The following is a 12,952-nucleotide window of genomic DNA, read 5'->3' on the forward strand; positions in this document are numbered from 1 at the left end:
GGAACTCCAACTGGTTGGCCAAAACCAACTGCAGGCAGAGATACCCTGAGGATTTTTCTACAAAGAAGATGCTACAGCCTTTTAAATGAACAGAGCCATTCCAAAGCCATGTCATCAATAAAGTCGGGCCACATCTTTAGCCACTTCGGTGACCTGAAGTACATAGCGTATTTGCATGTGTATACTGTTCTTACATGCAAGCCAGCATCCAGAGCTGTCTGCTGGTTAATGGCCATATTCTAACAGTGTCAGTGCAACCGTATGGTACAAAAGCTTGGATATTTTAAAATTATTTGCTTTTCTGCCTTGTAATTTTCAAGAAGGAGAGGCATCAAGTCAGCCTTCCCAAAGTGATTTGGAGCTCATTTAAAAACAAATGATCAAACCACAACGGGTAGTTATTTGCTCGCTAATCTGACAAAGGTTCTTAATTTTTATTAGCAAAATTTCCTCATGATACAGTAAGACAATTACCCTGAAAGTGTATTTGCATGGTGATAAACTTGCCAAGTTATAACAACACTGTTTGTTTTTCCTCCTCCCTCCTCTTTCTAGCTAAGCCATTATCTGGACATTGTGGAAGTCAATATTGCTCATCAGATTTCTCTGCGCTCAGAAGCATTTTTTCATGCAATGACCTCTCAGCATGAGTTGCAGGACTACCTCAGGAAAACCTCCCAGGCTGTAAAATTACTTAGAGAGAAAATCTCCAAAATTGATAAAGTAATGTGTGAAGGATCGCTTCGAGTTTTAAGACTGTCACTCACCAGAAATAACTGTATAAAAGCATACAACAAACTGAAGTTAATGGCTACTGTACACCAAACACAGCCCACAGTACAGTTGCTGCTATCCACTTCTGAGTTTGTTGGAGCTTTGGACTTAATAGCAACAACACAGGAGGTGTTACAGCAAGAGCTTCAAGGCATTCACAGTTTCCGGTAGGTAACCATCTAGGAAATTAATAAAATGCAAGTAGAACTAGAATGTGTTGAACATATTTTGTTGGCTGAAGGAATTTGTTTTATCTTTGTTAGTTCATTCCTAGAGGACATAGTACAAAAGGTACAAAATGTAAGTGTGGCATAAGCAGTGTGACTAATGCATATATGCCAGAGATAATTTTTTTTGTGGGGGTTGGGGGTGAGATTCTTTGTACTCCATTCTTGTTTACAGGTGGTTTAGAGGTGCAGAGATGAGAGCCAAGCAATGGCTGGACCTTTGTCTTGCAGGGCTTGTAGCCCACAGCTGAGAGATGGTTTCCAAGTAGTGGTCTGCAATCCTCATGCATGCAGCACACCAGAGATACAGTTCTTGCTACACAGCTCCACTCTGGGCCCATGTCTTTAGTGACTGACTTAGGCTTGTGGTGTTACAAGAATATGCATGGACCATGTGTTCAATAGGTAAGCCTCCAGCCTGTGCTTGTGCTGGAAGAAGCTTTGCAAGCAAAACCCAGTGCAAAGCTATCAAACTATGGCTCAAAATGTGGCCTGAGGTTGACAACTGGTCAGATAGGACATATTCAGCCATGTCTGCTCTTGTGGAGAGCTGTATTTACAGTGGCCAAGGGGTTCTTCCCCTTGCTCCATCCGACTCAGAAATCCAGTTCTGTGAGCTGCTGAAGTTGGAAAGGGAAGAACCAGTAGGAAGATGCTGCCCAAGCTCCTGTTGCTACTGCTTTTTCACCCATGTTTGCTACAGTGATGGGAATTAGTGAGTCCAAGGTCCTGTGTTGGCTGCTTCTGTTAATAGTGGATGCTTAGAGCTCCACTTGGGAGATGCTGCTGCACTGGGCAAGGTCCTCTGTGATATGCAAGAGTATTAATACTCTTAGCTAATGTAAAAGAAGCTGTCATAACAGTCATATAGAGTTTAAAAGTGGTGTATGCAAAGTTGTGGTATGATGCTAGCAGAAGTAGTGTATGTTAAATCATCTCTGAGACTTGAATCAGCCAGTTGAGGAGCCGTATGCTTAGTTTTATAAGTTGATACTGAGGGGGTGTGTTTTTTAGAGGTTATGTGGTTCCTGCAACGTGGTGGTTCCCAGCTTGCACAATAAAAGCATCATTGTTGCTCAGTAACTGTAAGATGAATGGTCAGAACTTTATATGGTTACTACTCTTGTCCATCTGCTCTGATGAGCTCCTGTTCTAACACCCCTTCTACCTGGTTTGGAAAAAGACTCAAATTTTATGTAGAAAAGATCTCAGGAAAAGTCTTTTAAAAAAATAAATAAAGAAAGAAATTAGAGCTAATAAACTATTGGGAGGAAAGTTGTTAGAAGCTGTTAGTCTTTTTCTTTTAGCTTAGATGGTCCATCGTCAGACACCTTAGTGCAGTTTTTTTCTTCTTTACTGTTCCTGCTCTCAACCACTTGATTATGGTGCACAGCCCTTGACTGAGTCATATTTGTATTTACCTTGATGATAGTGAGTGTACTTCTACAACCCTGTGCCAACACCAATCAGAATTAGTTGTGTTTTGCAATTGAGTAGCCTATGTGCTATGTCAGCAGAGAGTGCAATTCTGCTGTCATTGTGGTTGGTATGCGTGATGTCCCAAGAATGTGCCGTTATTTTAAAATTAGTCAGATGTGGAACATATTTGCAGATAAATATTCATCTTGCCTGTAAAAAGTAATTTCTATGAATAATGCTTGGTTGGTTGCTTTGGTAGAGTTAAAAATAGTGACATGAGTGGGAAATGTCCCCTCTGCTTTGGATATTAAAGGTTCAGAAAAGTGATTTAAATGCATCCTAAGTCATCACCCCCACCAGAGATGCAAGTGCAGTTGAGAGGCCCAGCACAGTTGTTCCCAAGTCTCACAGTGGCCTGTGTGTATAGCATGTCTGGAGAAATAATGTGCAATGGAAAGATGGAGATCTTGATAAAACTTCTCAGTAGAATGTTGTGTTTCTAAAAATAAATTAAAAAAAAAAAAATCTAAATTGATGGTATACAGAAATACTTCAGCTTTTTCCAGGAAATACCAAATGGATGTTCTTGCTTTGTTCTGAGCAAGAATGCCGCAATTGTCAAGTAAGTTAAATACCTGATTTTAAGAAGAGATTAACTTCTAAATCAGTATCTCATTTTTCTAAATAATTAGTATCTCCTTCTTCCTAAATAATTTATCTTATTTTTTAAAAAAAACTTGTTGCTTTAGTGTTGTGCATGACAACTTGTAGAATTTGCTTTTGAACAGTTTTAAATTGAGTAATGTCACAGAATCGTTCAATATAAAGCAGTAAGAAAACTACTCAGATCATCCATATACAAAAATTTTTCTCTTCTTGTCATGCTATACACAGAAAAAAATGTAATTTGATTCTAGTTATAGCAAAAAATGAAAGCACCTTAATGATGCTGTGAAGTAATAAATTGGTGTCTTTCATCTAGGTTAATATCCCCAGTGATTATATGTATCAGTCCTAACTGTATGATTATTGCTTGCTACTTATATAGGATAGAATTAAAGTTTTAGAGCTCTTTAATCTTTTCGAGTTCATCTTTTTAATTTTACAAAAAAAAAAAACCTTAACATTTTAACTAAATTACAAATCTGTACTGCCCGTTTTTACGTTGTTTTCACAGCCCTTGTTGGGGTGATGGAGATACGGTGATTTTTTTGCACAGGTATGCTGGCAAACAACACTTTTATACTTTTTTTTTTTTTTTTTTTAATACAGTAGAACACAGATACTTGGAAAAATAGTTCTCATCTGTGTATTTTAAAAGAATTTTTACCCTGCAGTCATAATTTTACATCAGAGAATTGTAGTACTTAGTTATTGAAAGGAACTGATGTGTGACTGGTACCTCTTAAGAGATGATTGCCAAGGCGTTTTGCCGGAGTATGAATTAAGGTTTGACTTGTTCCTGCGTGTTTCAGGGTGGAGGGACTTTTTTTGTTGTTAGGGGCTAGAATATCTTGGGTGAAGTGGTGGCAGCAAGTGCTGGGAACTCTTATTGGATGTTTCCATACATGAGGTTTGAGAGGGTAGGTTACATTGTGTTTCAATGTAGTTAAGCGCAGTTACAGAAATAATTTGCTGAAGAGCATCTTTGTGCTTACCTAAGTCAGAGTCTTTGTGTTGTGGGTATTAGTCCTGCAGTAAGTTTTGCAACTTGAGTCATTACATTGCAAATAATAATCTTTAGTTTTTTTCTGTTGGGTTTGCTTTGAAATGTCCATGATGCAACTGGCTTGGATTTTCTAGAGGCCGTTTTTGCTTAAATTAGATATTTGAAATGTGTTCACTTTGTCCATTCCAGCCAATTCTTGACCGACAGTTTCAAAAGCAGGCACATCCCTGGTCATCTTAAGAGTGAAAAAAAAAAAAAAATTAGTCTGCTTAACTCAGATCCAACAAGATTCATTCATTTCAGCTCAGTGCTGGCCATGTGGGCTTCTGCAGGGAGGAGCTACCCTGGCATCGTGCTTCCTCGCACCCTGGCACTGCCTTTGCCCTACAAGGGCTGTGAGGCTGGATCCTATGGGCTTTGTAATGGTACAGCAGTGCTCCTACCAGGGAGTCCTAAGACATTTTTGTTGCTCTACGCAATCTAATGGTCCAGCTACACCAGCGCTGAATTAACACCAGTGAGTTATGCAGGCTCGTCCTCCCCATTTTGTATCCAGGTTTACCTAATATATCACAGCTCCTGTTAATTCTCATTGGCAAAGTGTCTATTTCTTTTTTCTTTTTTTTTTTTTTCTTTTCCCCCACCAAAGAAAAAGTAGTCTGATTTTTACAGATATTTGGTGCTCCCAGCTGTTGGTAGCAGTTGGAAAGCCTGGAGTGTTTGGCATCTCTGAAATTCCCACTTTTAATTTTACTCTGCCAGAAGTTTCTCTAGCTGCACAACCTTTAAAGACTGGTCGACATTTCTGATGTGAGAAATTGTTTCATGGTTCTGTATGACAACGTTCTGCAAAACATGGTTTAAAATATGCAATACAGGGAAAAAATATTTTTAATTTAGAGTAGTGTACAAATGGCAAATTTGAAAACTCTTCTGTGTTCTCTGAAAGCCATCCTGTCATGTAAAGCTATTACTGTATCTCAGTCACGTGAATTAAATCTGTGACCACATTAAAAGCTCAAATGTTTGAAGTGGAAGAACTTGCAGACTGATGAACTGAGGAACTGGACGAGCAAAAGAAGTACTCCTTTTTAACAGTTATACTGACAAGCACTGAGTATTCTTAGTTCTGGTTCACTTCATTGGGAAGATAGATACTCAGCACCTTCCAAAAAAAACCCCCCAAGCCCCCCAAACCCTCACTAATTCCAATTTTTACCCTCCATCAATATTCAAGTCCCTATGTTTTGCTGCAAGGTGGCAGTGCCTCTGAAAAATGCATGGTTTCAGCTGCTCTAAGAAGTGAAAGATTTGAGCCCCCCATTAAGCCAGCACTGATTGCATGGAAATTACCTGCTGAGTGGTTATTTTCTTCAACTGTGAACTAATGATTCATTTTCAGGTTGATTATTTAGCTCATATCTTAATGGCTGTTTTTCTTAGGCATCTTGGCTCACAGCTCTGTGAACTGGAAAAGCTGATAGATAAAATGATGATTGCAGAGTTTTCAACTTATGCTCGCAATGATTTAAATAGACCCCTAGAAGATGATTGCCAAATTCTGGAAGAGGTATGTCTGTTATTGAAATAAACTGTCTGATGAATATGTTTGCATCTTTAACATACTTAATTAGTACCAACTAATTCACTCAGGTCCCTAGTAGCAACATTATAATTTTATACTATTTCTCTTCTCATCCAACCCCCCCCCCCCTGCTTTTTTTTTTGTGTTTGATAAAATTAAATAATTGTAACTAAACTCATGGAACTGCAATCCAGTCCTACTTTATTTTTCAAAATAATTAGTTCTCTTTTCTCTGATTAAATGTATACTGAGTTCACTTCATGAACCTCAACATGTAAGTGAAATGGAAAAGAACATGGATTCTCATATCTACTTGACTGTAAAATTTCAGTTATGCAATGAAAGCTGATAGTTGCGCGTTGTTCTCATTCTGTCTCCCTATGCATTTATGGGTGCTCGTATCAAGCATATGGTTGCCCTGAATACATGCTTCATTTGCAGTATATATATGTATATCATTCCTCTGAAGATCATAAACATCTGAAGACTAAACTATTGTGGTTGCTTTCTAGACAGGAAAAGATTTTTCTGGATTTTGCCTGTACTGTTCTGCAGTAATTGCTAGACCCTATTAACTGTTTAGTCTTGTTTCATCCATGGGTTTCATGAAATACAGTGGATGGCAATAGCACTTAAATATTCCCATTTCTGCCCTATAGTTTCTTCCCATCTCTGCACTGCAATGTGATAGCCTCTCACTTGTGCTGATGCAATTGTATTTAGTGTCATTCTTGCCTGGGGTAAGGAAACTCACTAATCTTTAGAAATATCCTTCTTTTTAAGCACAGGTAGATGAGCACAACTGAGGAATGGGCATGAAAGGGGCTGGGAGGAAGGGACTTGGTTAGTTGGTATTGCCACAGGGAACTTTGTATAGTTAAAGCATGGCATTAGCCTCAAGGCACTGGACTGATCTAAATACTGTTCACCATGTGCTTGATACATGAACTTACTTACTGCTGTGTAATTTCTTAAAATTGTTTCTTGTCCTTGCCTTGATATTTCTAGTATGTTTTTTTATTTTCTTTTTTTTTCTTCTTGATAGGAGAGACTTGTATCACTAGTATTTGGACTTTTAAAACAAAGAAAGCTAAATTTTTATGAAATATATGGAGATGAAATGATTATTACTGCAAAGAACATAATTAAACAGGTAAGCCAAACACTTCTAACGTATCTGACAAGCTTGCTTCAACCCCTTACAAATATTTTTTAAGTAGTTAAGAACAGCTCTGATGAAGTTTTTTGGTGGCTGATGGTCTCTCGTTTAGAGCAGCTGAGCTTGCAGACACTAAGGACTTCCTGAAGCACAGAGGTCTGTTTGCAGAAAAGACCTGGAAGGAGTAGGTAGCATAAGTACAGCAGATCACAGCTTTCTCTGTGTAATTACTATTGTTCTGAATCCCCTGATTTTTTAGCTTAGTTTTCTTCTTTCTTTTAACACATGGCTTTCCCAAATAGTATAGTTGTGTCATAACACCGTTTCAAAAAAAAAAAAAAAAACCAAAACCCAAACAAAAAAGCAAAATCCAAAACCACACCAAAAAGGCCCTTCCCAACCCTCTGAAAAATAAAACGCCCAAGCTCTTGGTGTAAATACATAAAAGAGAATAAAAAACCCTTGCCAGTTGAAACAATTGAATTCCCAACAAATGCTACAGAAAACATTGCTTACCTGAATCTTACTTAGCACAGACCTAGCATAGGCACATGATAAGAGGTTGGAAAACATCCTTGCCTTTTTCTGAGAGCAAAGAAGGTAGAAGTGCTTGCCTGTAAAAAATATATTTAAAAAATGAATTCTTGTCCGCATTGGTGTGGTTGTTTGCCATTTAGGGTAGTGTATCTGTCTTTTCAACCCAAAAATCTTTGTAGATAAAACAAGTTAAAGCCAACAAATGAACAAAGTTCAGATTACTATTTTGGCAGAAAATGCATGGACTGGTTTGGACAACGACATGATGGCTTTTGGTTGCAAACAAAAACTTAGACTGAACTTTGAGTGTGTGTTTGGTACTTTTAATTTTACTTATCTTGTTTGTTTGCATGCATATGTGTAAGGGGTGTTTTTCTCCCCTAAAAATAGGTGATTATTTTAAGAGTCATGTTTTGATGTGTTCTGAGCTACCTCTGATTTGTATCTCAAAGGCTGGGAGATAAGTCAGGTGGTGGGTTTGCCATCAGATGAAGACAGTCTCTCCTGCCCTCATAGTGTAGTACGCTGTTCAGAGCTGTGTTGTGAACCAGGTTGGGAACCCAGCTTTTAAAAGTTTGGATTTTCTTTTATGATTTTTTTTTTTATTTTAAGGTTTTTGTTTTAAGCCAGATTGGCTCTGCCAATCCACTTCATGTTGCAGCCCCACAGTTCCCTTGATCTGGTTGTGCAGGGTGGGTATAGATAACACAGGCCGATATTGCTAGTAAATATTGTGGCGGAATTAGAAGACAGTCAGTGATATGTGCAACTGCACCACTACTTCTTGTAAGGACTTGGAGATGATGCAAGTCCTTTCTCACTTGACCCCAATACAATTTAAATCAAGTTAAGCACTCCTGCCCCTAGCTGCTTGTTCTCTCCCTGCCTGAAAGTGGTGGGTTGCTCAGCTGGGTCATTGCCCTGCTCCCTGAAAGATCAGCAGAGGGTGTGAATGAACACTACTTTCTACTCATGCTGTATTACTGTAAGCCTGGAAAAACAAAGGCGTACAGATGTGTGCAGCTGCTCTGGGCCTTTGCATAAGGCTTAACACCAAAAAAAAACCCCCAAAGCATGAATGAATAACACTAGGATAAAACTGTTCATCTGCCCGTCTCCATTGGCATTTCACTTGCCTGTATCAGCAGTAGTAAGGAGACTTTTTTTTCCCTTCAGATTCTTTGTTTAGTCACATAATAGGCAGGTAGTGCTTCCTGTTTTCCTGTTCATTCTCGGTTATAAAGTGCTTTTCCCATTCTGCTGGAAATATTTGTCTTTATGTTGGATTTTTCAGGTGTCACCTCTGCTCGGTAATAGAGGAAGTTTAATCAACTTCCAGTGTAAGTTTCTGTTGAACAGGGAAAATAGGATCAGAGTACTTCTGTGTGGTTTGTGCAACATATTTGCATTGTGGCCTATTGTCTCAACTCTTAGGGATATTTTTACTTAATAAAGGAAACTGTTTCCTTCCCACGTCTCAAATGTGCTTCCCGTTCAAATGCATTGCTGGGCTGTTTTGGTCAGTACTTTAGTAGCTCCTTATTGCCAGGCAGATTAAAGAGCAGAGGTTTGTAAGCACTGAACACACTGCATAGTTGAAGAACAAGGTATATTTTTAAGAAGCTTCTGTACTGACTACTGTTATTCAAAACACGGGTAAAATCCACGTAGCTCGAGATGGCAGACCTCAGTTGCTATCTGGATTGTACATATTCACTTAAAGGCAAGATGAGTTCATATGCTACTGACTCATTTGATCAGGTTATTGATTGGCATTTGGGGGAAAACCCCTAATTCAGTCTGAATTGAGTTGATTTGTACCTATGGCTTACACGTAATGTGAAAAGAGGTCAGTGGAATCGCTGTAAAACAACAGATGTGCATAGAATGAAAATCAGTTGCTCTGGAGACCTGAAGAAACTGGCCAGTTTTTTGTGTACCAGTTGAAGAGCAAGTGTCCTTTGAGGAAAGGCCACAGAGTAGCTATAAAGATGTGGGGAAATCTAGGGACAGAGGCAGGCGGTGCTCTGGAGGTGAAGAGGACAGACACACAGCAAATACTATGTCTACTAGGAGAGCAGTTGAAACTGGGTCTGCCTTAACAGCTGAAAGCACAGGACTTTAGGTGCATGCTTCCACGCTTCCCTGGTGCTGTTCCTTCCAGTGTAGGTTAGTTCCTAAGTCCTGTATTTAAAGCTGAAAAGGAAGTCAGCCAACATTTTCCAAAGCCAGTCACTACGGAAGGGGAAAGAATATGGCTTCTATTCTTAAGTACCTGACCTGAGAGACATTTTTGAAATGGTGCTTAGCATCCATGCTCAGAAAAGCAGGTCCCTTCGAGATGGAGCCAGTTTGTTCTCCAGAGCTTAGTACACAGTTGGGAATGTTTTGATCATCTGTATTTTGCAAATAGATGTTTGGGGGGGTGGCTTTCGGGGTTTGGGGGGTTTTTTTGTTTGTTTGTTTTTAGAGAAACAAGTTGTTAAATGTTACAGATATGTCTTGCCTTTTATTATTTTAGTTTTCCTTATTTAACTTGAGGATTATTCTGTATGTTGTAAAACTCAGCAGCAGTTAGAAAGAAGCTAAGATCTTTTTTTGTTTTGTTTTTTTTCCCTTTTAAATTTGACAGTGTGTGGTTAATACGGTATCGCAGATAGAAGAAATAGATACAGAAGTGGTTGTTAAGTAAGTATACAGCCAGATCTTTTTTTTGGTGGTGGGTGGGGATAGGAGATGGATGTGTTTTAGCATAGATAAACTTACTGTTTTGATTTGTGCTTAAATTGCCCTATAGTTAAGGATTATCCTTCCGTTTCACCTTAAGCCTCTGCTTCTGTCCACCTCTGAGAATATTGTGTATTCCCCTTCTCATTCAGATTCTAATGTTACCTTAAACTTACCTTTAAAATAAATACTAAAATTCTGTGAATTTCAGTGCATGAAGCGTAAACTACTGTATTTAGGTGTATATCTCTTAACTACTTGAAGGCATTCCCTGTTGTCATAATCTGGGATCTTGTATTAAAACATGTCAGTGCTTTCAGTACCTCCTGCATGAATGAGAATAGGAGCTATCCAGAGAGGAGACCAGACAACTTCAGACCCAAGAAATGGTCTGGCAGGAACCTCAAAAAGCCCAACAAAGGCAAATGCCAAGTTCTGTGCCTTGGGAGGAGCAACCCCTTGCAAGAAGAGAGGCAGGAGCTGGCTGGCTTCAGGGCAGCTTTGCAGGGCAGGACCTGGGGGTACCTGGTGGAGAACTGGTTGGCCATGGATGAGCAGCGTGTCCTTGCAGCCACAGCCTGGGCCATGTTAGCATAATCAGCAGGTTGAGGAACAAGAAAGACACTGAGATCCAGCAGAGGCCACTGATTGGTTGGTTGGGGGCTGAAGCATGGAGTGTAGAAGGAACAGCCAAGGGAGCTCAGTCCCCCTTCAGCCTGGGAAGGGGAAAACTCTGGGGAGAACTGCCCACAGCTACCCAATGGGAGGGTTATAGTGGAGCTGTAGAGAGAACTAGGCTCCTATCAGAGTTGTGTAGGGGAAGGATGAGTGGCAATGGGCACAAGATGAAAGACGAGAAATTATAGTTGAATCTTAGGAAAAATGTGTTCCCTATGATGATGGTCAAACGCTGGAACAGGGGACCAGAGAAGCTGTGGGATCTCTGTCCTGGGACATAGTCAAGCCTTGACTGGGCAGGGCCCAGGGCAACCCGATCTAGTTGGACCTGCATTGAGCAGGGGTTGGACAAGCCACCTCCAGATGTCCCAGCTCTAGAGGCCCCTTCCAGCTTCTGTTTTTCTGTAGCTCCACGATTCGTTTGGCTCAGCAAAGGGTTGCCCCAAGATAAATGAAACCAGACCAGCTGACAAAGCAAAGTGACTGGCAGAATCTGCATGGGATTCATACCCCGATTGGAAAAAGACTGGACACAGGGTCATTTTTAAACATTGGATATTTGGTCACCATTCTCCAATGTTTACTGTTCTGCTATTGGGTCCTAACTGTGTATTACAGGGTTTAACTTTTGTTTTATCAATGACTTTTCTGCCCTTTGCCACAAACAGCTGACTTGCACTTTAATAGCAGAAGTGGTCTCATTGCAATGCAACAAAATGGACTTAATAACATGGCTTTTGTAACACTTGTAAAATATTTTAATTTAATTTAAAAAAAAAATTTTTTTTCCCCCACATGATTTGTGAAAATGTTACCAACAAGGGAGAGGGGTTAATAACACATACTTATCCCAGGGAAAAGAACATTATGCCCTGGAAAAAACTAAATGGTAAAAGTGAGGCTTTCATTTTTTCAGTATGATGTATTTTTATATACCTCCTTCCCCATTCCACTTGCATACGTTGTGTTGATCGTGACCGTTGTTCAGGTGAGGTCTGTTGTTCTGCCAGATAAAGATCTACACAGTTTTCCTTATATTTACAATTCCATTTAAAGCATGTTATTTTTAATTTATGTGCCAGTAGGCATCACAGCCGGTAAACATTTGCTGTTTACTGAATACTGCTCTTTTTTTAGGCTTGCAGACCAGATGAGGATGATGAATTTTCCTCAGTGGTTTGATTTACTGAAGAATATTTTTTCTAAGTTTACCATCTTCCTTAAGAGAATAAAGGTAAGACATTAATTTACCAAGAGCTTCACATAGTTGAGACATGAAATGGAATGAAGTTACTTTCCATTTGAAATCTTAAGGTGTTGGTTTTGCTTATAGAGTTCAAACTTTGATTGAAAGAAGGATATGTGAACATCGGCATCCAGGGCAAAAAAATGATTAGTGCTAACAAAGAGAGCAGTGGGAAGGAGATAATACCTCTTGTTGTGTGATTACATCCATTTCAGGCTGCTAGGGATTAGGACAGAACTTTTGTATGTGTTAGATTGCTCCAAATGAGGTTTCTTTCACTGTTCTCAGAAACATCTGATATTGATTACTGTCAGATGGATGGGTCTGCCTCCGAATGCTAATTACACAATAGAAAATAAAGCCAGGATTTAGTTTAATTTTGTGGGTAAAAGAAAATCTCGTTCTAGCACAAGCTTGTGGCACAGGGTTTTGGGTTTTTTTGTAATAAAAGTTATATTTGATTCTAGGCAACGTTAAATACTATCCGTAGCGTGGTTTTCTTGGTTCTAGACAAGAACCAAAAAACCAGAGACTTGGAGGACACCTTAGAAAAGAACTCTGCTAAAGACAGTACGGTGGATACAGAAGTGGCTTACCTGACTCATGAAGGCATGTTTATAAGCGATGCATTCAGCGAAGGGGACCTCCTGCCTGTAGCAGCTGACACTACCTCTCAGAGAAACACTTCCCCAAACAGTGAGCCCTGTAGCAGTGATTCGGTCTCTGAACCAGAGTGCACTACCGATTCCTCATCCAGCAAAGAGCAAACATTGTCTTCAGTTACTCCAGGGGGAGTAGAGATGATGTAAGTAAATGTGCTGCCTGTCTCCACTTTGCAACATGTCAGAAGCAAGGTGTTAGGTGCAGGCAGTTGTTTCTGATGATACAGTACAAAAATTACTTTAAAGGAATGTGCTCTTCTAGGTAAGTG

The 12,952-nt window shown here is 39.6% G+C and overlaps 1 protein-coding gene across 5 annotated transcripts in view; it reads left to right on the plus strand.

Annotated features, from left to right (window-relative positions):
* The window catches only part of VPS54 (VPS54 subunit of GARP complex), a 53,599-nt gene that overhangs the window by 19,584 nt on the left and 21,063 nt on the right, over positions 1-12,952 (plus strand). For all 5 annotated transcript variants that reach the window (XM_052784217.1, XM_052784220.1, XM_052784221.1 and 2 more), the window contains 6 exons: positions 556-941; positions 5,533-5,659; positions 6,720-6,827; positions 10,003-10,058; positions 11,913-12,009; positions 12,489-12,826. In XM_052784217.1, coding sequence (XP_052640177.1) covers positions 556-941; positions 5,533-5,659; positions 6,720-6,827; positions 10,003-10,058; positions 11,913-12,009; positions 12,489-12,826 — 1,112 coding nt within the window. The remainder of the gene's footprint in view (positions 1-555; positions 942-5,532; positions 5,660-6,719; positions 6,828-10,002; positions 10,059-11,912; positions 12,010-12,488; positions 12,827-12,952) is intronic.

This window comes from Harpia harpyja, chromosome 4, assembly GCF_026419915.1.
Source record: "Harpia harpyja isolate bHarHar1 chromosome 4, bHarHar1 primary haplotype, whole genome shotgun sequence".
NCBI lineage: Eukaryota > Metazoa > Chordata > Aves > Accipitriformes > Accipitridae > Harpia > Harpia harpyja.